This window comes from Cinclus cinclus, chromosome 14 (assembly GCF_963662255.1).
Source record: "Cinclus cinclus chromosome 14, bCinCin1.1, whole genome shotgun sequence".
Classification (NCBI taxonomy): domain Eukaryota; kingdom Metazoa; phylum Chordata; class Aves; order Passeriformes; family Cinclidae; genus Cinclus; species Cinclus cinclus.
In genome coordinates, this window is record NC_085059.1 from 15,118,474 (window position 1) to 15,141,901 (window position 23,428).

The 23,428-nt window shown below is 47.4% G+C and overlaps 1 protein-coding gene across 1 annotated transcript in view; it reads right to left on the bottom strand.

Annotated features, from left to right (window-relative positions):
- Positions 1 to 23,428, bottom strand: part of FAT2 (FAT atypical cadherin 2) — a 43,418-nt gene that overhangs the window by 2,949 nt on the left and 17,041 nt on the right. The window contains exons 8-21 of the mRNA XM_062502137.1: positions 23,085 to 23,295; positions 18,073 to 22,125; positions 15,661 to 15,857; positions 14,878 to 15,031; positions 13,958 to 14,191; positions 12,792 to 13,181; positions 11,794 to 12,008; positions 11,030 to 11,167; positions 10,003 to 10,146; positions 9,561 to 9,758; positions 7,651 to 8,458; positions 6,745 to 6,890; positions 3,203 to 3,644; positions 605 to 758 (exon numbers count right to left, since the gene is read on the bottom strand). Of these exons, the coding sequence (XP_062358121.1) occupies positions 605 to 758; positions 3,203 to 3,644; positions 6,745 to 6,890; positions 7,651 to 8,458; positions 9,561 to 9,758; positions 10,003 to 10,146; positions 11,030 to 11,167; positions 11,794 to 12,008; positions 12,792 to 13,181; positions 13,958 to 14,191; positions 14,878 to 15,031; positions 15,661 to 15,857; positions 18,073 to 22,125; positions 23,085 to 23,295 (7,484 nt within the window). The remainder of the gene's footprint in view (positions 1 to 604; positions 759 to 3,202; positions 3,645 to 6,744; positions 6,891 to 7,650; positions 8,459 to 9,560; positions 9,759 to 10,002; positions 10,147 to 11,029; positions 11,168 to 11,793; positions 12,009 to 12,791; positions 13,182 to 13,957; positions 14,192 to 14,877; positions 15,032 to 15,660; positions 15,858 to 18,072; positions 22,126 to 23,084; positions 23,296 to 23,428) is intronic.

The window sequence follows — 23,428 nt, forward strand, 5'->3', positions numbered from 1 at the left end:
TGTAAGTTGGGACAGAGACTTCTTTTGCATGAACCTCGTAGAGCTGGTCCTGGATAGAAGCAGTCCCTTTAGCACCCTGCAGGATGGGTGTTCAGGCTACTGAAGCAGGGGGCACCTCACAACTCTGCCAGGCAAGTTCCCCCAGCACCCTCCTGCTACCCAAGGCAGTGTCTGCCTCTACCCTGCTGCCAGGCCCCCCATTGTGAGCTCCCACCATAGCCAAGGTGTTCCCATTACTGCTGAACTCGGCTCCTGTCACAGGGAGCAGCATTGTGTGGGGAGAGACTCTCCCCCAGCAAGGAGAGGCTTTGCACTGCTCCACAGCACCTGCAGGCACCAAGGTATCTGTAAGCAGAGGAGGTGTCTCTGTTTTCCCTCCTGCTCAGAGGAGATGGGCACAGAGGGGCAATGGCTACATTATTTGTGTCCTGCTCTGCTCAGCTCTGCCCTTGAACACCTCCCAGCTGCAATGCTCAGGTGCCTGCAGCTTGCCATTAATCCCAGAGTGTGTGGGTCTGGTGAGCTCCAGAGAAGTGCAATGCTCACGTTTTCAGCCCATCATGGAATGTCACTTGGGATGTCCTAAAGCCCCACCAGGCCTTACCTTTCCCCCAGGTACCAGTCAGGGCAGTGGCAGGAGTAGCCGGTGGCCGAGAGGGTGCAGGTTCCCCCATGCAGGCAGGGCTTGGACTCACAGGGACTGTCCCCAAGCTCACAGTGCTCACCAGAGAACAGCCCGGGGCAGATGCAGCTGTAACCTGGAGAGGGTGAGAGTGAACATATCTGTGTGGAAAAATGGGCAAGGACAGGGAGGAGCAGTGCCTGGTGCTGGTGGCCCTCACAGAGGGCTCACACAGCTACCCAAGCACAGGTATTTGCTGCTGCAGCAGGTGCTGTGGGACACCCAGGCCATTCCTGGAGGCCCAGTGGGTTCATTACAGGATCTGGTGTGGTTACTGGAGGCTGGGTGGCCACTCTGGGGCAACACAGTGTCATTAGGGAGCTGTTTAAGCAAGTCAAGCCTGTTCCTCTCCTGACACAGATCAGAGATCAGTCAGGGTATAGCTTTATTGCATGAAGAAGCTGAGGGACAAATCTGGGATAAAGGAAGGGGAACTTGGCTGACTGATTCACAGTTTCTGACTCTGTTAAGTGAAATCCCCTGTAATTTGTTGTTCTCAGGAGCCTTTGGTCCTGCAAGTTCTCGTGGTATGAAGTGCTTGTCTCAACATGCTGAGTTTCTCCTGCTTACAGAGATGTCTGCTCACAGACAAAGAGAAACCCAGCACAGCCAGGGACTCGGAGGGGGCTCCTGCTGTTTGTGCTTTTGGCTACTCTTTAGCGTAGCCCTGAGCATGGGAATGTCCCTGGCTGTGCTGAGCTCCTGCTCGTCACCTGGCTGGTGCTGCTGTGTGGGATATTCAGTTTCCACCTTGCAGCACACTTGAAAAGTCTTTGCTACTCATCTGCAAGCTGAACAACTCTGCTGTAGAGCATGGGGCAAACAACCTGGGCCTGTTTCCACATGTGTGTCAGTGGTTGTACCAGAAGGATGTGCTGACACTGGTGCAGCAGGTGCTGGACATTGCCCACAAGGCTGTGTGTGTGCCCAAACACATGTCCTGGATGTGGGGCTCACTTGTGTTTGTGGTCCTGAGCGCTGTGGTTGGGGTGGTGCTGGGCTGGCCTGGGCTCTCTCCCCACAGATGTGTTCTCACACGGCCACGTGGTTCCCCAGGCTCGCTCCCACAGGCGAGTCCCTGCCTGTGCTGTAATCCCACGCCTGAGATCCCCGGGCACAGCTTTGCATGAACTCGTGCTGCCTGCCTGGGGTCCTCAGGACCAAGCCCATAGCACTCAGGGAAGCCAAGCAAGCAGGATAACCTCACAAATAAACATCCCTTGGGCAATCCCTTCCCTGCAGCAGTGTCCTGCCTGGGGCAATGTCCCACAGGCTCTTTCATGGTCAGTTGGGCCATCTGCAGGAGAAATTATTCATCCTGGAAGGAAACTATGGGAAGGGCTCTGGATGATCATTAGGTTATTACTGAGGGAGTGATTTTTCACCTCCCCCTCCTGCCATATTCTCTCTGCAATGAGAGCAGGGGATGCCTTGACTTAGAGATGTGTTTTCCCCTCAAGGGCTTTGAGCTTCTTCCAGCCCAGCTAGAGAGGTTTTCTGTGCAGAGGGTCTGAAGGCTGAGTGAGTGCCAGCCAGACTAACTGTACTGCACCTTTACACCTGGTGTCAAACAAGTTCACCTGAACCACGCAGCTGCTGAGTCGACAGGGCTGGGAATCTTGTTCCCAGAGGCAGCGGGCAGGGCAGGAGAAGGTGGTGCCTCCTCTGTCCTCACTTGCTCGCTGGGCAGGGTGTGCTTTGGCAAGGGCCCCAGAAAGCACAGAGCTCCAGGAGCAGCTTCTGCCCCACGCAGCAGCGTGGGAAGCATCCCACTGCCCCTCGGAGGGGCCGAGGCACTGGCAGTACCCATCTCAAAGATGGGGTGTTATGGGGTGCAGCCCTGCTGTGCTGGCAGCTACAGCAAGTTGTAGGGCAGTGACACATGGGTGGACATCACGGGCACCAGCTCCTCTCTTCACAGCCCTGCAGTGGGGAGGGGACACAGCTCACTGCAAGGAGCCCCTCTGATGGCAGGAACAGGGCAGCAGGGACACTGCCCAGGGCAGAGCCTCTATCAAACCTCTTTCCCCGTGTTAACCTGGGACTCTTGGGTTTGGGCTTACGGGTTTCCCATATCCCTTTGCATAGCCTTGGGGAGTTGCTCACTGTAGTGGGAAGAGACCAAGATCTTGGCTTGTTTCTGCCCAGATACCATCACTGCATGATCCCATCTTGCCTGATTCCAGCCTTGTTAACAGCTCCTTAAGCAAAAAGGATGCAGAGCTGTGGGTGGAATTTCTATATGCATTTGAGTTTTTGGCAACACTCTGCTCTCCTATGTCATGCACACTCCTTAGAAACACCCTCCTGCCCTCTGGGCCCATGGTCCACTGGTGAGAGCCAGGATGATGATCCCTGCAGCTTCTGCTGCACTGAGTCACTTGAAGTCCCCTGGGATAGAGGACCTCTGCTTCCCCTCTGGAATATTCAGCCCCTCCATGGGGATGAATAAAGCAGTTGCATCTTTCCCCCCTCACTTCTCATTGCTCTCCTATAGCCCTGTGTAGGATGTTCACATACCTCCTCCATGAGTTTCAGAGCACATCCCATTGTTGAGGCAAGGGTTGCTGCTGCAGGCACCGGTGGGGGAGCAGCACTGCCTTATCCCCACCTCCTCCAAGACTTCCTTAGACTGCCCTTTCCCAGGAAGGAGAACCACTTCTCTGCCGTTGATTGCAACCACATCCAGGCAGCCCCTGAACCCCCGTGTGACTCTCTGGGATTGCAGTGACTGCCGGAGGCCCCCAAAAATCAGGTCTCGTCTGCCCTGGGAGATACCACAGGTCCCTGGCAGCTGGAGAGAGGCGTTTCCCAGGCCATCGATGAGCAGGCGGACGGAAGTGTTCTTCACCTCCAGGAACACTGAGTGCCACTCACCGTCGCTCACAAACCTTGAGGAGGAGAGGTTCCCAGAGGAGCTCCCCCGGCAGCTGTAGCGAAGCTGAGGAACTCCATTAACCACCTGTAAAACACACAAGTCACAGGTAGCTGTGACACAGGTGGCTGCTGTTTATGAAGGGTTTCAGCATTTTTCCTGCTGCTTGTTCCCCTCTTTCCCGGCTTCACATTGACAGTTGAGATGACTCCCAACTTTCTGATTCCAAGAAGCACCAAATGCAGCCCCTTTCACCTTTTTAACCTATGCCTGGATCAATTAAGTGACTGCAATCCCCTTATCTTGCAGAACACCTCATCTCTCTGGCACAATTTCGCCCATGGTCCTTCCCAGCAGCCTTTGACCAGCATGCAAGGAGGGGAGCTCATCTTTCCCCATAACAGAGAGCAGAGCCATGGGATCATACATCTGCTGCTGCAGCTGACTGCCCTTTCTCCCACCTTCCTGAGCCTCAGCAGAGCCCTGGCATTCAGACTATCCATAAGTGGAACACCAGTCACAGATGGACTCTTGTTCTGGGCCACGTGGCTTTTGTTCTGTTCTCACTGTCTCATTAGTGGTGGGGAAGGTGCTGGAGCAGTTGCTCCTTTGGCAGGGATGAGGGTGGTGAAAGAATCTTATTGAGGAGAAGTACTGGCAGTTTTCTCTGGAGGAAAAAGGAGGACTTGGGAGGCAGAGAAAGGAATTACTGTTGTACCCATGCTGGAAAACCAGGCCAAAGTTACTGATATGTGCTGCAATCTAATCCTTGATCTCCACCAGACTAGAGAGAGACAAGGTACTGAGCCGCTAAAAGTGAACCACACCAACATTTTCTGCATTAAACTGGGACATCAGAAGTTCATATTTCTGGCACAAGATTAATCTTTAAAAGTCATACAGGACAGAGAAAGGAAAAGTTAGCTGCATTGCTTCAGGGTGAAGCCAGGATTAAATCCCTTTTTCACCTTTATCTCCCCAGTGCTTTGTTGATAAAACCTCTCTCTCACAGAAGCCAAGATCCTATGGAAAAGGAGAAAAGAGATGGAATGAAGTGTTGGTGGCAAACCTGCAGAGCCTGCTATGTAACATCAAACAATTCATCCCAGGCAGGAGCGATGTCCATGGGGGACATCAGAGACAGCAAGGAGGGTTGATTCTTAGAAGGGGTTAGAAGAGCAGGAACGATTATGGGCTACGCTGACTCTAGAGAAACCCACATACAATATGAAGGGGCTACTCTGGAGCAGAGGAGGACAATAGTAAACTCTTAGAGAAGCCCATGGTATAAATAAATACCAGTGGGAGGAGAGAACAACTGCTGAAGGAAGGAAGAACAAGAAGCAGCTGGCACATGCCATGGAAGGGCCTCAGGGCAACACGTGTGTAAATCCCTTTGCACAACTGGCAAGCACACCAGAGAATTTTGTCACTTCACTTCATCTACAGGAACATGATTTCACTTCAGATGGGTCTGTAGATTTGGCTTATCAATTTCTGGGGCTGGGAGACAGCTGAGAACTCAGTTCCCTGGAGCAAGAACTGACATGCTGCCAAGCCTTTCCCAGTTTGCCTGGTCTGCCATCCTCTTGATACAACCTATTTCTGAACATCAGGAGAGCTCATAGACTGGAAAAATGATATATGCATACTCTTGGGAGAGAGCTCATCCTCTTCATCAAATCTACAAACCATCACTTATGGTCCTTTCAAGCCTTTGGCTCATATCTGGAGTACTTCAGTCTACAAAGTTTAAAATCTTGAGGGCTTCCGTCATTTTTATCAGGCCAGGTGATTTAGAAACCTTTTTATACCTAAGATATTGCTAATAAAGTGAGTCAGGAAAGAAATGATTCACAGGCACTTTTATGGAGGAGGCTTTATTGAAAAGCTTGTGGAGACAAGCTTGGGCACAGGAGATCATCAGCTCACTGAACTCCACCAATAGTGAGCCTTTTCTCCCTTGACTCCCTGTGCTGGCCTGGATCAGCAGAGCTTCTCGCCATCTCGTACTTCCTGAGCACCATCTATAGTGCTGGATTGCTTCTGATGAACTGTTTGATGACTTTCCTCCCCAGAGGTGAGGTAGAAAGCTTGAGACCCTTCTTGATAAGTTTTTCTCACTGGCCCTTTACCGTTCAGCTTAGTCACTCTCAGAAATGGGTACAGGACATATGGATGGCATTTCTCTGCTCCTGCTCTTCAGGAGTGATGGCAGTGGCAGCAGGAGCTTGAAATATGTGCAAAAGGCATGTGCGTGGGGGTTGGCTGCTGTGCAGCTCCCTGTCTGTGCAGGGCTTTTGTAACAGTGGAAAGATGGAGCAACAGGAAGATGGGGTTGTGAAACCATGAGAAGGGATGGGGGAATCCAAGGACAGGATGAACACTTCCAGGTAGGTTGTAGTGTATAGCTCTCAATGTGATCAGTCTCAAGGACAAATCTCTGTAAGCTGGTAAGCATGTCCTGTGATCTTAGTCTCCAGTTAGTTTGAATTCAGTTGATGAGGAATATACAAAACTGCTATTCTTTAGTCATCTGCTGCTCTTTTTCTGTTGCCAAAGTGGAAGAGGGAGATGATCTTTGAATGATTTGGTAAGTCCAGTGTTCACCTGAAGGGAGGAGAGTGATCAGAATAAAATGTTCCTGTCTCTGCAGGTGTCTAAAATAGTGAAATCGTCTGAACAAAGTGGTTGAAAAGAGGGGGTGTGAATGAAAAATATAATTTAGGATTCCTGTTCTGTCTTTTCTGTCCATTATTGTAAAGGACCTTTAATTTGAAGTATGGGAGAAAGTTTACCATTTGCTTAAGTAGAAGCAGACTGGTCTATGGACAACTCCACCTAATAAACTCTTTGTCCTGAGAGGTGAGATGCAAGAGAGGAATGAAGAAACAAGCTGGAGGAAAGAAGGTGGTGTAGATCTGCTATGGGTATCTGATGACTTTACCAGAAGTCACACCAGAGACCAACAACTGCATTCACATGTATCGAGGACAATTCCCAGTTGTGGTTGCAGCAACTGCCAAACTGTGCTTGGCTCTCATTTGATCTTCCCAAGTCTTATATTTCAGCTGCACAAATTACTAAGAGTACATATTTTTGCATATTCTTTCTGTGATTCCCTTCCCTGAGGAGAGTAAGGTTTTTGTACCTGTGGAGAGAAATCCCCCTGCACTGCCATACACACCTCCAGAGTGGCGTGGTCAGTCCCATTGGTGTGGAACACGACTGCGTGATGCTGGTGGGTCTTGAGGCGAAAGTGCATGTGCCAGGAGCCGACCTGGGAGTGCTGGTACCAAATGTAGCTGTGGCCCCCAAACCTCACAGCTGTTCCTAAAAGAAGAATAAAAGAAAGGTCTCATCTTTGTGGCGCTTTGAGGCTATGGACTGTATCAAGCTTTGCCTCTTTTCCTAGCCTGATGCCACAACTGTCCAGGAGCAGTCCCATCCACGGCAACCCATGGATCCCTGCACTGCATCTCCCACAGTCCTGCAGGGAGCTCCCAGTATTTCTTCTATGTACCCTACTGTGAAGCAACCCTGAAATATCAGCCTGGATATTTCTGTCCTTTAAGGTGCCCTCAGCATGGTCTACAACACCCTTGAATTTCTCCACCCTTAGTAAGTTTTTATATTATTCTGTGGTGTCCCCTTACATTCCTGCCCTAGTGTGACTGATCCCTGCTCCCTCCAACTATTTCTTGAAGTATCCTAAAGACAGTATAACAAATATACTTTATTTGGCTTTCCTCAAATTTATCAGTTACTCTGTAACTTTGCCAGATCCAGGATCAGCACATGAGATCACATATAAATAATTCTAATCACTGATCTTCATGCCCTGCTAAGTATGAGTGACTTTTCCCAATAAGAGAGACAGATGTTGCTGTTATTAAATGCTACAGGAGAATAATTTTAAAAAACAAGACTATATGAAACTTTCAGACTCTAAGAGTCTTTGAAATTGTGGGCAGAGCTGTTGGTCACTGGACAACCTAATTCCATGGAAAATCCAGGTGCTCTATATGTACTGAAGGAAAACACAACATGCCCAGGTTTATAGGGTCAGACACTATCAGGAAGGATTTCTCACCATTGCAGGAGCAGATCTGCTCCAAGCTGTGCCGTGGGGTGAGGACGCTGAGCCGGGCAGTGCTGTATGTAGACATCATGCCTGGATCCAGCTGGATGGTCTCCTTGCAGACACGGTGGGCACAGTCTGCCCCATGACAGGGCACATGGATGGCTTTCTTCATCCGCAGCCCGACGAGCTGGTCCATCTCCCCAGCTGACCCAGTGAGCTTGCTGGCCAGCACCCGTGGCTCATACAAGGAGCCATGTGGCTCTCCAACAGCCAGGAGCAGATCCACTCCATCAGAGGCAGCTGCAGGCTGCAGGCTGGCCATGTGGATATTCTGACGCCGGGTGACAAGGATGTTCCCCAGAAATCTCTGCAGGTTGCGCCAGTGGTCCCCCACAAACTCCTCGGGGGAGAGGTGTCGGAAGTGCAGCACCACTGCCTTGTCCAAGGCCTCCTGCGTGAAGCACCACACGTGGACGCTGACGCTGGTGGTGGCTGTGAACGTTCCGTCACTGACTGTCACGTTCAGAAGGTAGTGGCCGTGGGGGAGCTTGTCCCCAGCAATGATCTTCCCATCCGCAGCCCCGACAGAGAAAAGCCCCTCCTTGGGCACTTGTGCCACCAAAGTGTACACCAGCGTGTCGTGGGGGTCCCGGTCCGTGGCGTGGATCTTGCCCAGAACGCCGCCTCGGAAGGCTTCCTCGTTAGTGGTGATGAATATTTCCAGGGGAAGGGCCGAGGGGGCGTACTGGCTCTGCTCAGTCACTTGGATATTTATAAATGCAGATGAGGAGAGGGGAGGGATGCCGCTGTCCGAGACCTGGAGAGGAAAACAGTAGGATCTGTTAGAGCCACACTTACTGTTATAGCTGACTTACTGTCACCTCACCTGACTGCTGAACTCTTGCAAAGGAGAGTGCCTTTCATGGAGCAATGAGTAGAAGCTCTCAGGCAGCAGGTTGGGAGTGAAGAAGGAATGAGAAAAATTGGCAGCAGTGTTGGAGCTCTGCCTGGAGAAGGCCCTAGGGAAAGGTCAGCATCCCTTCCAGCATGGAAACTGATTGAGGCCTTCTGCTAGTGGGGTCACACTCACTTCCCTGTGCATTCAGCAGCAGCTGAGGCACCTCTGAGTGGCTGTAACTCCTGAGGGTTAATTATTTTTTGTGATGTTGCCAATCTTTGTGGTTCCATGCATAACTGGAGTGTACAGAGAAGCAAAGCAGTTATGCACATCAACACAGTCGCTCACCTTCCAGGCTGATTAAGCCCCTGTCCCACCTCTGACAGTGTCTGTCTAGCATTGAATCAAGGAACCTCAAACACAAAAATGCGAATAATCAGATTATGGGATAAGTTTCTCCCTAATGCTAAGCAGTTAGAGGTTGAGGTTTGTAATTTAATAGTACCCAGCTTTTACAACAACTACCATTACTGAAGAAGTATGTACTTTACATGTTATTATCCTTTTGTTTGTAATGGACTATCCCTACTGATAACATTGAAAAATAATGAATTCATTCTGCAACAATAGAAATCCTTTTTGAAGAGGAACTGAAACCACTTCTTAAATGACAAGGATAATTAGAGAAAGCTTGTAGGACCAGATCCAGGTCTCACTTTAAATTGGAATTCACTAGAATGATTATGGGGAAAGCATCTGTCTAAGAAAACTGCTGACAGAGTATTTTTCATGATCACATTATCTGATTTTATCAACACAGAAGCTGGCCCCCTGCTTCTTGTGGGCAGACTGTGTGGAGAAATGAGCTCTGGAGCTGGCTCCAAGCTGCACAATTTGTGCCTGGATTGGATTTCTTCAAAGCCAGAGATGTTTTCATTCACCTGGGCCATGCTAATCACATTTTATTGCTACTTAAGCTGGCTGGGGAATTCAGGCACCAGGACAGTAACACAGGCTCTACCTGCACTTGCAATAGGTACTGTTCTTTCATTCTTCTGTTCAGGACAGATGATGTCACCAGCAGACCATTTTGGGTGACTTCAAAGGCTTTCCCATCATTGCCCTGGGTGATCTGGAATGAGTATGGTGGTCCATTTTCTGGAGAGTCTCTGTCACTCATGATCAGCTCCAGTACACTTGTCCCCACGGGAGCATTCTCCTGAAATGGGGAAAGATACTGTTGGAGGAAGGTAAGCAAAGAGAAATGGCCCTGGGAAATGTACAGTGCCCCAGGAGCTGCTGAATCAGGAACAGGAAAATAAATCCCACCCCTGCCCTAGAACACACAGAGCACCCAACAGCAATGTGATCACTGTCTCCCCACTTTGTTCCAACAGCAGCCTAGGAATGAGTTCCTCAGTGCAGTGAGAGGGACAGGGAGAACAAACTGTCTTCTGGCTTACCTGCACCACCACACTATAGTTGAGCTGGAAGAAGCGAGGAGGGTTGTCATTGACATCAGACACATGGACGTGCACAGGGACATCACTGAACTGAGCTGGGTGGCCGTTGTCTGTGGCTCGAACTGTCAGCGAATAACTGGAGATCTGGAGGATTTGTAGTGTGGGATTACTTGGAGAAATGGCAGAATGGTGGTGTTTCCACACTGAAGTTTTATTCTGCTGCAGCTTGTTGAAATGCCTGAGGCCATGCACCATGGCCTCAACAGCTTTGCCCTTGGCATAATTGTCACTCAAAGCTCATTGCTAAACTAAATCAGCCTCACAACATTTGCAGAGAAGAGAAACAACTTGGTGTCATGGTTTAGGCAAAGATGGATGAAACTAAGCTGGGCAAACACCTGTCAATAGTGGTTTAAGAATCACAGAATCACAGAGTAAGCTGAGCTGGAACGGACCAATCAGGATCAACTCCTGCCCCTGTGCAGGACTGCCCAGGAATTCCACCATGTGCCTCAGAGTGGTGCCCAAAATCTTCTCAACTCTGGCAGGCTGAGACAAGTTGCTGCTGTTTTATGAATGAGAGATTGTGACCTTTCTCCTCCCCACACCTGTTTAAACTAATGCTCTAATGGAGAGAAACAGAACCCAGCTATGTTGGTTTTCACAAACAACATTCCCAATACTGGTTGGGGCTGTCACCCAGCCAGTCTGAAGTACCAGTGGGACAGACCAGAACTCAGAGCTGTGGAAGGTGTCCCTCCCTGCCCATGGAAAGGGCTGGAACTAGACAATCCTCAAAGTCCCTTCCAATCCAAACCATTCTATGATTCTATACTGCCTTTCCTAAAGCCCAGCCTTCCTATTTCAGGATCTGTGAGTCTAGAAAACAAATTAATGCCTTGTCTTCTACCTACAATATTATAAGTAAATAATTCAGAAAACAGGAGGTAGTTGAGTAAGCTGCTCTCCCTCCGTCTTTTGGGACACATCGGTTCTAGCCTTCCCATTCTCACTTTCCTGAACTCACCTCCTCCCTGTCCAGATGCTTGGCAATGCTGATCTGCCCATTTTTGGGTTGAATGGCAAAGTGTCCCAGTGGGTTCCCTTCCACAATGGAGTATGTGATCTGATTGTTCATTGACCCATCCAAGTCATCAGCTGACACCTGTTTGGAGAAAAAACAAACAAACAAACAAACAAAAAAAACCTGCTAGGACCCTTGGATCAAAAAGGACATGCCATGGAGAAATGGGACCACTTTGTCCTTTAAGCGTATTGGTTTGAGCTTGCCTCAAATGAGGAAGGACAAAGCAAGGTGGTTCAAATAAGTGTCATTTAATAGTTTTTTTCAAGACAACATAGTTTCCTCAGCTTTCTCCCAGTCCCTTTCCTGACTTTACCACCCCTGTGAGAGTAACAGGCTGGAAGGAAACTCCACATCACCTTGGGCTCTGCTACTCCATCCAGAGGTGCCTCTGCCTTCCCCAGGTAACAAGGGCATTGTCCTTTTTCAGGAATGTTTGTTTTCTTGGGATGTTCTCAAAGCTCCTGAGCACACCCTTAATTTTCATTTCAAGGTTTCTTATAATGCAAAGTGTTCTCCATGTCTATGGAGTCTCAGGAATTCTACCAATCATCCTTTTTAAACGTTATGCTTCAATCTTAGATGCTGAACATCACAAGCCCACTGAGATTGCTGTGTCCAAGGAAAAGTAAAGTGCACAAGAGGACTGAATACTGCATAGCACAAATAAAGAAGAGGTAAAGACAGCTGGCCTGGTTCAGTCATACCGTGAGGATGATTTCTCCAATGGCAGCATCCTCCCGAATTTCAGTGAAGTAGGGATCTTGGATGAACTCTGGTGCATGGTCATTAATGTCAGTTATGTTGATCACCACCATGGTCACATCGCTGAGAGAGGCTGAGCCCTTCCTCGTGCCCTCGATGGACAGGTAATACTCGTGACTCGCTTCGAAGTCCAGGCTCCCATTGATGTACAAGGCACCTATGTTGGCAGATGGGGAGGAAAGGACAGAAAATACTTTGAATGAATGGCACGTTTAATGAGATTTCTTGGAATACTGCAGGTATGCCAAGGCAACTACCAAACTGCCAGCTGAAACAGTGTAGTTGACCTAACTTTGACCACCCTGATGTAGAAAAATTATGAAGAACCTTGTGACCAGAGAGGCTGAGGTGCCATTGATGAGGATGTTAGAGCCGAGGGCAGAAGGCCATTGCTGACAGAGCCATGGGCTTGTTTCAGGGAGTTAACACTGGCCTTCTGATAACAGCTCTTATCACATCCATGTGCAAACAAAATAGGGCTTTATTTGGCTGATAATCGTGGCTCACCACCTGCCCACAGTTAGGGTGCTATTATTCATGTTCATTGAGTGCTACTCTATAAAGCTGCCTGCTATCCTGGGCTGCAGGCTCCTCGTGGGATCTTGATGGAAGGTTTTTAAATGAAACCACTTTCCCCTGCATTTTGAAGTGGGAAAATTTCCTCATCCTGTTCTCCATGTACCTCTCATTCACATGGACCTGTCTCAGATACATAGAAGGAATCCTTCCATTAATTTCAGTAAGATTTGGATCACTCCTTAAATGACTTGGATAGCAAAATTTGAAGTAGAAAGGAAGACTCTATTCCCTAACCTTGTGCTGGGTAAAGACAGAGGTGAGCACAAGTGGGAGCCAAATGGAGAAGAACCCAAGAAGACACTCAAAGACAGCCTTTGATGTTGGATCAACCTGGACCTGCTTGGGCATAAAATCATTTTACCTGTGTTTGAGTTGAGCTGAAATTTCCCGTGGTCATTGCCATTCACTATTTCATACTTGATCTCTGTGTTTTCTGCATTGTCCCTCGTCAGGGCTGACAAGTTGAGGACCTCAGTACCCACAGCCACGTCTTCTTTTACCATGGCCACATATTCAGGGGCCAGGAAAACAGGCAGGTATTCATTGAGATCCACAACAGAGACAGTGACAGTGCCGAGGGAAGAGAGGGGCTGCGGGGTGCCCCGGTCGGTGGCACAGACTGTCAGCTCAAAGGCTGAGTGCTGGGAATCCTTCAGAGGCTTTTCCAGGCGGATCACCCCTGTGGTTTCCTCAATGGAAAAGTGTCCATTGGCAGAGTCAGACAGAGAATAGACCACTTCAGCGTTGAGACCTGGAAGGGTAATGGACAGGCTGCAATAATTCATGGGTAGGGATACTGCTGGGTTTATTTATAATGCATTAGGACTACATGAACTGAATGACCTTTAATTCCTAGAGAAAATGGAGGCTGTAGGAACATCATATGAACACTGAGTGTACCCCTGCCCATCTGCAGGTTCAGTCATCTAGCCACCCTCACCAGTATCCACCAGTGTCAGCTGTCTGCATTTACTAATGTTCCCCATTTTTAATTATCTTGTTTTCAAATCCAATTTCTCTTCATATCTGCTTCCAAAGAAGATAAATATGATCTTGCTTCTCTAAATTCAACCTCTGCTGGCTTATTTCCTTTCTTAGGAGCCTTACCTATATTTCTGAGAATCTCTGTGCCTTCAGGAGGTCCTCTCCATCCATATTACCTACCCCACCCATATCTAAGACTCCTTTTTCCTTTATTATGCTCATTCTCAATCCCCACCTTTGAAAAAGTTTCTGTCCAGTTTGGGTCCCTGTGTCACAGTTTGTGCTGTGTATCACAGCTGCAGTTACTGAGCACATTCTCAAAGATGGTCTGCATGTTTCTACAGATACTGCTCTCCCAACAGGGTCTCAAAAATGCTGATGCCAGCCCAGTAGTCAAGAACATGTCAGCGATGAGATCCAGGCACATCTTCACCAAGATTCAATCATCTAAGCCCATTGCTGTGGCACTTCCCTAGGTTTCAAAGGCCTCTATTCAGAATGAAAGATGAATGCTACTAACATATAAATCCCATTCTGACTCACCTTCATCAAGGTCCCTGGCAGCAACTACAGCAATGGGTGTCTTTGTTGTGGTGTTATCAAAGATGGCCACAGCACAGTGACTGGGGAAGAACTTTGGTGCGTTGTCATTGGTGTCCTCGATGATCAGTGTCACATCAGCCTGGCATGAACGGCCCCCACCATCTGTGGCTTTGGCTACGAGGTGGTATATGGGCTTCTGCTCACGGTCCAGGGGTGCAGATGTGGTCAGCTCTCCTGTGGAGAAGAACAGGAGGTGGTCATGTCTCCAGCAGTCACAGCCTACAAGACCTCAGAGAGGTTCAGCTGTTTTCCTGGATGAACCGTGGGAGACAATAATTGAGCTAATAGTGGTGATGTGTCCATGCCACATTGCTCAGGGTTATCCTCGGATCATTGCCAGCCAGGGTCCTGGCAAGGCTTGGCATGGGCAGTCCTGCAAGTTCAGCTGAACTTCATCCAAGGAATGCCATCATGGGATAAAACTGTTCATAAATAAATTGTACTTCTAAACCCCACAGCACTGAGCTTTCTGCAATTTAATGAACTCCAAGTGGTCTTTAGAATGATCATCAAGTCTGTTTGGGTAAATACACTACCCAACACCTGATAAGAGGTGTTCTGGAATTTAGAACTTTTGTCTTTGGCTCAAGCCAAATACTTGCTCTCTTTCCTCCTTGAGACCTGGCTGCTAGCAATAGTGCCTGCCCTTCATTTTAACAACATTTGCAAGGACAGCAAACAGGATGATGTGGAGCTCACTCTCCTATGCTGTGGCCATTCCTTCCCAGCTTGGGAGAGCTGGAATGAAGAGCTCCCTGTGTTTGCTCAAGAGGAGGTAAGTGTTGAGCCATGCTGGGAGCGTGCATTTCTTGGGAGTGGGTGAGGAAGAGGACAGAAGCATGCTGCTGCCCTGCTCTCACCGGTGTGTGGGCCCAGCTGGAACTCCTCCGCGCCGGGGCCGTGCAGGCTGTAGGTTATCTGGGCATTGCTGCCCACATCGGGGTCGGTCGCTGATATTTTCAAAATGAAAAGACCTGGCCCAGCATCTTCAGAGACTTTCCCAGTGTAGAGTATCTGGCAAGGACAGAAGAAATCACTGGCATCTGAGCCATCTCCAAAATACCACCATCCCATATGGGGGGAGAACAGACCCACAGAAGCTTCACAAAGAAGGACAAACCCTGTGGTTTACAGGGGAACACGATGTGCCTCCCATTCTTGGCTGCTGGGGTGTGGACTGGGACTAGTGAGCTCATTTTACACAAGCCTTTGAATCTCTTTTGGGAAGTAACCACCTCTGTCGTTCTCACCATGGGTGACGTCCACACCAGCGATCAGCTCTCTACAGCAACAAACCTCCTGATGGGAATCTCCCAGCTTAGCAGGATATAAAACTCAGTAATTTACATGCCCCTTCCCAAGAGGCTTCCTGGCATTGTTTATCTCCAAAAATTACTCTTCATAATGTTTAGGCTCTCACTTGCTGCTGGCAAACATGCTTGGAGGCTAGATTTAATATTCGTGCTTGACATGCAGCTTAATTAAAATTGTTAAGCATAATCAAAGCAACAGGATTGTGTGAGAAGAATTATGACAAGCCAAACCCTTTAACATGCTCTGCCTGTTCTGTCTTCTTTTCTATTGTGTTCTTTCCCTTCCAGGGTCTCCCTTTATGCCCTGATGCCCCAGAACAGATGCCTTACCTGGCCACACTCAGGGCTGTTGTCATTGATATCCAGTACAAAAATTTCCACTTCAGTGGTAGCCTGAAATTTCCCATCAGAGGCCATAACCCTGAGGAGATATTTCTCTGTATCTTCTCTGTCCAGAGGCTTCTTGGAAGAAATTGTCCATTCGCCCTCAATTTGATCAACTGTGAACTGTCCCAGTATGTCGCCTTCTAGAAGGGAGCAGGAAGCAAGTAAAAAAAGGCATTTACTAGGTGCTGAAAATCAGAAGTGATAAGGAAAGGGAATATGGGTGTGTCCCACTGATGGCTCCTTAGGAGACCTGAAGGACCTGGATGGACCTTAGAGGTCTTTTCCAACCTAAATGATTCCATGACTCTCTGACTCACACTGGTGATGCAGAGAGGGCACTGGTGAGGAGCTTTTGGTCAACCTCACTGCCCAGCTGGGAAATACCCTGCATGTTTTAGTTATTCCCCATCTGCACATTACAGCGGGAGAAAGAAACGAATGCAGAAAAGTCAGTAATGTTCTGCAGATGTGCATATTCATTGCCTCAAAACCACATTGTCTCACCTTCCCAAAGCCTGTCAGTCTTTCTTGGTGCATGTTCCTAAAGGGATCGGAGAGTTGGAAATACCCTGCAGACATGGTTTGGATCTTACTGTTAAGGTACCATGTACAGTTGTACTTCCTCTTAACCCATAGAGGTATTTAACATACAGCTTTGTTTTCTGGGGCCACTTTTTTGTTTCTGTAAGAGCCAAATGATGACAGGCAGGTAAATCCAGACTAGACAGGCTCTCTGGTTCACCAGATTCATGTTGCTCCTGCTGTTGTTACATATGTTGGATTTTAAATGGGCTGGATGCTCCCAGTGGAGAATCCCTCTCTCCTGGGAAGGAGCTGCTGTTCTCTGCTGACCCAGGAGGAAGCACGTCAGGCAGTGGGAGTCAGTGAAAATAGCTGCCTGTGGAATCTGTTTGTGTTGGACCCTGAAGGGTCTTACACAGTGGGATAAATTAAACTCACTCCCTTTCTGCTTTCATTTGTGCTGCAGGCATGAGGCTGTGGAGGCACAATGACACCTGTACTAGCTCTTCTTCTGATGCTGGGAAATACCAGCCCATGCCCAGATTTAGTTTTCTCTGTGTTTGAAATCAATGTGAATAGGGGGAAGCTAGGCTCTGTGTTCACCTAATCCTCTCTTTTGCTGCATTTCCATGTTTATTTGTAGAGTTTGACCTGTGTTTGTATGTGCAGAGCAGAGAGCACAAGGTGTTCACCCCTAACACCCCTAAGTGTGTATCCTCTCAGGTTTAAAATACTTGGAAGTTACTACTACCTTTAAGATGGCAGAAATGTGAATACATAATGGATTAAATCTTTCCTCCCAAAGGCTTGCAAATACCTAGGCATGCCATAAACTAAATTAAAGTACCAGCATTCCTCCCTTATTTTGGATGGTTACAATACTAGATAACAGGTTGCAGCATGATCTGGCCTAATGTTTTGACCCTGAAGGGTCCTTGCTTGAGTCTGAACAAACATTTTAATTTGAAGTATCTGCTCCAGGTCTTAGAAAGACTCTTTAGGGTCAAAAATACCATAAAAGCAAGCTTCTACTTGAACAGATGCACAACAAACATTCCAGTGTAACTTTTTTGTTATTTTACAGCAGTGATTAATTTTAGTTGGCATATGATGTTTCAGGGATGCAAGAGTAATTTTTAGTGTTTCTTGTTAGCCAAAACCTTTACTAAGATTGACGTGACAGTGTTAAATATCTCCCAGTGCAGAATGACTACGTACAGCGTTGTTATTAAGCCAGTCTCCAAGTGGTTTTGGAGGAAACACATTTATTACCAAAAGGTTATATATAGTTATTAAAAAACACAGGCTACAGGTATACATGTGATGTGTAAACTGACTAGAGTGCTGGCAGGAGAAAAAGCTGGGTCAAAGAACTTAAATACAGATCACAGTATCTCTGTGAGAAAAATCTTCCTTCGTGCTGTACTGCCTCTCCTGTCCTTCCAATAGATACTACAATTACACTGTCTTAATTATTCCTCTGTTAAGAAAGTATAAGTAAATATTTCTACAGTACAGTATAATTACTTCTATGTATTTTATTTATTTATTTATTCCCAGAGAAATAGGATGATTCAGTGGTGAGATAGTTATTTTAATGATCATTCCATCCACTGCAGTTACTAAAGGGTTTTTTATTCCCCAGATTCATTTGTATTCCCCAGATTCATTTGAACTCATGACAGAGCTCAGCCTTCATCTCCTGCTTCTGACAGGATGGTCAGTATAACACTATTTCTGTACCAATAACGTGTAAGACAAGGTATCAAATCCTCACTTTGAGATTATACTCTTTTCTTGCTCACTGGATATTCAAAGTCAGGAAAAACTCACCGGTGATGTAGCAGGTGACACGCCGGTTCTGCTCGGAGATGTCCGCGTCGATGGTGCTCAGGGTGACAACGACCTGCCCCGGCTCCGCGTTCTCAGTGATCGACCCCTTGTAGAAATCCGAGGTGAACTGCGGGGCATTGTCGTTTTCATCAGAGACAGTCACCTCCACCAGGGTTTGGGAAGAGAGCTGGACTTTCCTGCCATGGTCAGTGGCCACCACATAAAAGCTATAGATCTCCTGGTCTTCACAGTCCAGTTCTTTCAGTGTGGTGATCCACCCGCTCTCACTGTCGATAGTGAAGAGCCCACGGAGGTTTCCAGATTCTGCTTCCAGACTGTAGGTGACCTGCCCATCATTTCCCATGTCCTGGTCATTGGCTGTCACTTGAATGACTGTGGTTCCTGAAGGCATGTTCTCCATGACAAAAGCTCTGTAGGGATCTGCCTCAAAAACAGGTCTGTTGTCATTCACATCCTGCACTTGGATATTCACAGAGACCAGAGAGACCAGCTCAGTCTCCAGATGTGAGCAATGAGCCATGACATCAACCTGGTACCACTTGGTGGTTTCATGATCCATAGGTTTTTTGATTTTCAAAGCCCCCGTTTGTTTGTCCAGCGTGAACACCTCGTCCTTGTTACTTTCTGTAGTGGTTCCCTTCACCAGGCTGTATATAATGGGATCCTCTGCAAAAGCTTTGACTGACCCTATTTCTGATCCCTCTGGAAGATCCTCAGATGCAGAGAATGTGTAAAGGGGCTCAGAAAACCTTGGCAATGTCACCTCCCTGGGGACAATCTGGAGATTCACTGGAACAAGAGAGTTCCAGTGAGGGGGTCTGCCATCTTCAGCTTTCACTTTGAAGTTAAAGGCTCTGTTTTCTAAACCAATAAGGCTCTCCTTGACCTTAACAACCCCAGTGGCAGCATTGATCTCCACAAGGTCTTCTGCCACATCTTCCACAGAGTCAACAGAGTAAATGACATCTGCATTTGCACCTTCATCAGCATCGTAAGCCAGTACCTGGATGACAGGAGAGCCTTTGCTGACATTGGACTGGATGGACAGTGTGTACTCAGATGCTTTGAACAGAGGTGGGTTGTCATTCTCATCTGTAAGGATTATTTTGACAGTGCAGAAGGCCACCTTCCCACCCCCATCCTTGGCCATGACTTTAATGGCAATGACTCTCTCTGTGGAATTTTCCCTGTCCAGTTTTTGCAGTGTGGCAATACAGCCTTTATTGTCTATGGAGAACTTTTCATGGGCAAGTTTATTTATGATGGTGTAGTCTATGGTGCCATATGGGCCACCATCTGGGTCAATAGCCAACAACTCAATCACTTTGGTTCCTATCTCAGCATTTTCTGCCAGCTCTGCCTCGTACACACTCTGCTGAAAAGAGGGGCTGTATTTGTTGGCATTTGTGGTGTTGATATACACAGGCACAGTGCTTTTGAAAACTCCATCTGAAGCAGAAACTCTGAGATTGTAAGATGGCTCCAAGTCCTTTTTGCAGCGGTTGAACATGGATATTATCCCAGAAGTGCTGTTGATGGCAAAATGCCTGTTGTCATTACCCGAGAGGATCACGTATTCCAGCCGGGTGGTGTCTCCACTGTCGGGGTCCAGGGCCTGGACTTTGATCACAATGTGCCCACATGTAGCCATTTCACTGACTTTTGCTTCATACTGAAGCTGGCTGAACTCAGGGGGATTGTCATTGATATCTGTCACATCTACAATTACCAGGGCATCGCTACTGAGTGGAGGCACTCCATGATCTGCAGCTCTGACTTTCATGCGAAATTGTTGATTTGTTTCGTAATCAAGTGCTTGAGCTGTTGTTATTTGCCCTGTGCTGGCATTAATATTAAAGAACTTGGCAGCATCTGAACCATCATCCATGATCTGATAGGAGACCACTTTGTTTCTGCCCGAATCCTTATCAGAGGCAAAGAGCTGGACAACAGGGGTCTGTGGTGGCAAACTCTCTGAGACGGATGCTGTGTAAATGATCTGAGAAAATATGGGAGGGTTGTCATTAATGTCCTCTACCTCCACTTCTACTCTGGCTTCTGAGAAGGATCCAAGTGCTGTGTCTGTGGCTCTAACAGTGAATGTGTGTTTTGTCTCTAGCTCATAGTCCAGCTGCCCTGTGACAGTGAGGACACCAGTTTTGAAGTCGGTGTTGAAGAGTTTCAGGGAATCTTCTTCCACAATGTTGTAGATGAGGCGCAAGCCTTCAGGGCTGCGGGCCTGGATGTGGAGGATAGATGTGTATGGGGGGACATTTTCTGGCACCTTCACTCGGTAGTACAAACTTTGGAATAGAGGGCTGGATCTGTTCCTCACACTGATCACAACCTCCTCTTCAGCATGCAGGGGAGGCTCTCCTTTGTCCTTAGCAATGACCCGGAGGTTGTATTTATTTAAAGCTTGATAATCAAGAGGCCTCTTAAGGGAGATGTCTCCTAGGTAAGGGTCAATCCGAAAGTATTTGTACTCCTCTGCAAATAAGTAGGTAACAGCCCCATTATTGCCTATGTCTTTGTCTGTTGCTGACACCTGAAAAAGGACATCCCCTGGCTCTGTGCCATCCTGAACTGAGGCGTAGTATGGCACATTCTCAAACTGCGGGGTGTTGTCGTTGACGTCCTCTACATAAACTCTGACTGTGGCTTGGGACACTCTTGGTGGTTTCCTGTTGTCCTTCACTTCCACAGCTACCTCGTGCATGTCTTGCATTTCACGGTCAAATTTCACACCCTTGGTCTGAAGAACTCCAGAGGCCTGGATCATTTTGAACCTTTCCTTTTCATTCAAAAGTGAATAGCAAAGGGGTTCATTTAGCTGATACCCTTTGACCCCAAGAATGGTTAGAGTTTTCTCATCTGTAGAGTTCTCCATCACAGTTGCTGTATATACGTCTTGATCAAATTTCAGGCTGGTACCTTGTGCCCGAGTTAAATTTAGCTTAACCAGAGCAGTACTCTTATATAAGCCATCACCAGCTCTGACTGTGAGCTCTTGGTAGTTTCTCAGGCCAGTAGTGTTAAGAATGGTGATGAGACCTGTTAGCGGGTGGATATGGAAAGCATTATCAAGGTTCCCTTCCACTATGCTGTAGGTCACCTCCGAATCGGCATCTTTTGCCTGCACTGACAAAAGCTCCATCCCCGGGTGGGCAGGTAGCAAGACAGAAATGTCATAAGTGTCTTTAAGAAAGACTGGAGGTGAATCATTGACATCTTTAATGTGGATTGTGACCTTGGCAGGCTTGGATGCGAACAAGCTGGGACTTCCACTGTCATGCACATGTACAGTGAAGTGGAAAACTGGGGTGAGTTCATAGTCTATATCAGCACGACTGGTCAGTGTCCCCGTGCTGGGATCCACTGTGAAATATTTCAGTGCCTCTGGTTCCAAAATCTCATAGACCAGCAAAGCATTGGAGTCTTGATCAGCATCTGTTGCATAGGTCACAAGGGGAGCATTGCTTTCATCCAGAACCATGGTTTGTGATGGGGCATTCTCCATGATCCAGCCAATGAAGGAAGGCTTAACGAAGACAGGCACATTGTCATTCTCATCTATGACATAGATGAGCACCACTGCATCCATAAATGCTCCAGCCATATTGGTACCGCGGACTTTCAACTGGTAAAAAGACATTTGCTCAAAATCTAAGCTCTTCTGAGTGGAAATAAGGCCTGACTGATAGTTCATGGAGAACACTCCATCTCCATTTCCATCTTTTATTTCATAGCTGACTGGTGACAAGCTTGTGGCTGAAACCTGGATCAGAGGAGAGCCAATAGCAGTGGATTCACTGATCTCTGTGATGTATTCAGCCTCTGGAAATTTTGGAGGGGTTCGATCCGAGGGTCTAATGTGGACATGTACTGTAGCAGAATCTTTAAGCTGAGGAAACCCCTGATCTTCTGCCTTTACAATAAGAGTAAATCGCTCCTGCCTGGATGGGTCCAGTTTCTGGGCAACTGTAACAATTCCAGAATATGGGTCGATGCTAAAGAAGCCTTCCCCATTACCTGCAAGAAGAGAAATTACAGAGTGAAGAATCCAGACACCTGATTGGTCTTCATTTTCTGAAACTCTGTTTCATAGATTCTCCTGACTGCAGACCTCATTAACATCTGTTTCTTTTACTAGGAGAAATTAATTCATTTCTAAATAATCTTAATTATATGAACAATGAACCCATTGGGATCTGTGAGCTGACATTTGAATCAATCAAAATGTAAATTGGAGATAAACACCCTTCTTATTTGAGCATATTTAGTAGTGGCAGAGCATGTGCTTGAAGCTTTTGCCTCGTGTGCAGAACATGGTAGTACAGACAATACTAGTTCCTTCAAGCCCTGTCATGCTTGTAATTACCAATACTTCAGGAGCAATTAAATTCCTCAGTCCTTGATCTAAATTGCAGTGAGAAAGATGGAGCAAAGGATGGCTTGTCTCCTGCAAAGAGTTTACAGGTTAAATAGGCTGTGTGGCACAGACATAAATACTTAAGTTTTAGCCTTTATAGTGAATGATAAAATATTTGCCCACTGAGCATGATTGACTCAAAACCACCACCAGTCCATGCTGAGAGGGTTCTCACCATTCCTTGAGGATGTGTTTCTTGGTAGAAATAGTGGAATGATGACGACTCCTGTGGGAATTGGGAGCACTTTTGCCTAACAACTGAATAAAGAGGAGCAGGTTTTAGGTTGTTCTAACTCAGCCAGTCACAGTTTTTCTTAGACCAGTGACTCAGCATTGATCTGACTTCTTAAGAAAAGATGCTAATATTCCACAATATGGAAATTACCTACTCACTCTGGATTTTTTTCTGGGTAGGAAGAAAATCACATTCTAGAACTGTGCAGCCGTTTATTTGCTGTTCTTTGTAACAGCTAGAGAAAGCTGGTCAAATGGCCACTAGTTAGAGCATGGTAATGCAGGTATGATCATAACCTAAACTGTCTTGTTGCATGGCTCTCACCTGCCTGAAGGGAGTAGTGGACTTCAGCATTAGCTCCCTGGTCCTGATCAAGGGCTCTGACTTGTATGACCTCTGTGCCCACCACTGCTGAGTCCAGCACTTCTGCTTCATAATGGATACTGCTGAACTGGGGAGGGTGAAGGTTGCAGCTGTCCACGTGGACGATGACTCGGACAAAGTTCCTCTTGATGGGAACCTCCTGGTCTCGTACCTGAATGGCAGAGAGAGAGAGAGAGCAAGAACAGTCACACCCAGGGATAAGCCAGTCTTGCCTGCACCATCTTCCAAGTAACTCATCACCACTCTTACAGAGGTGGGTGTTTTGCAATGGTACCAATCCCCTG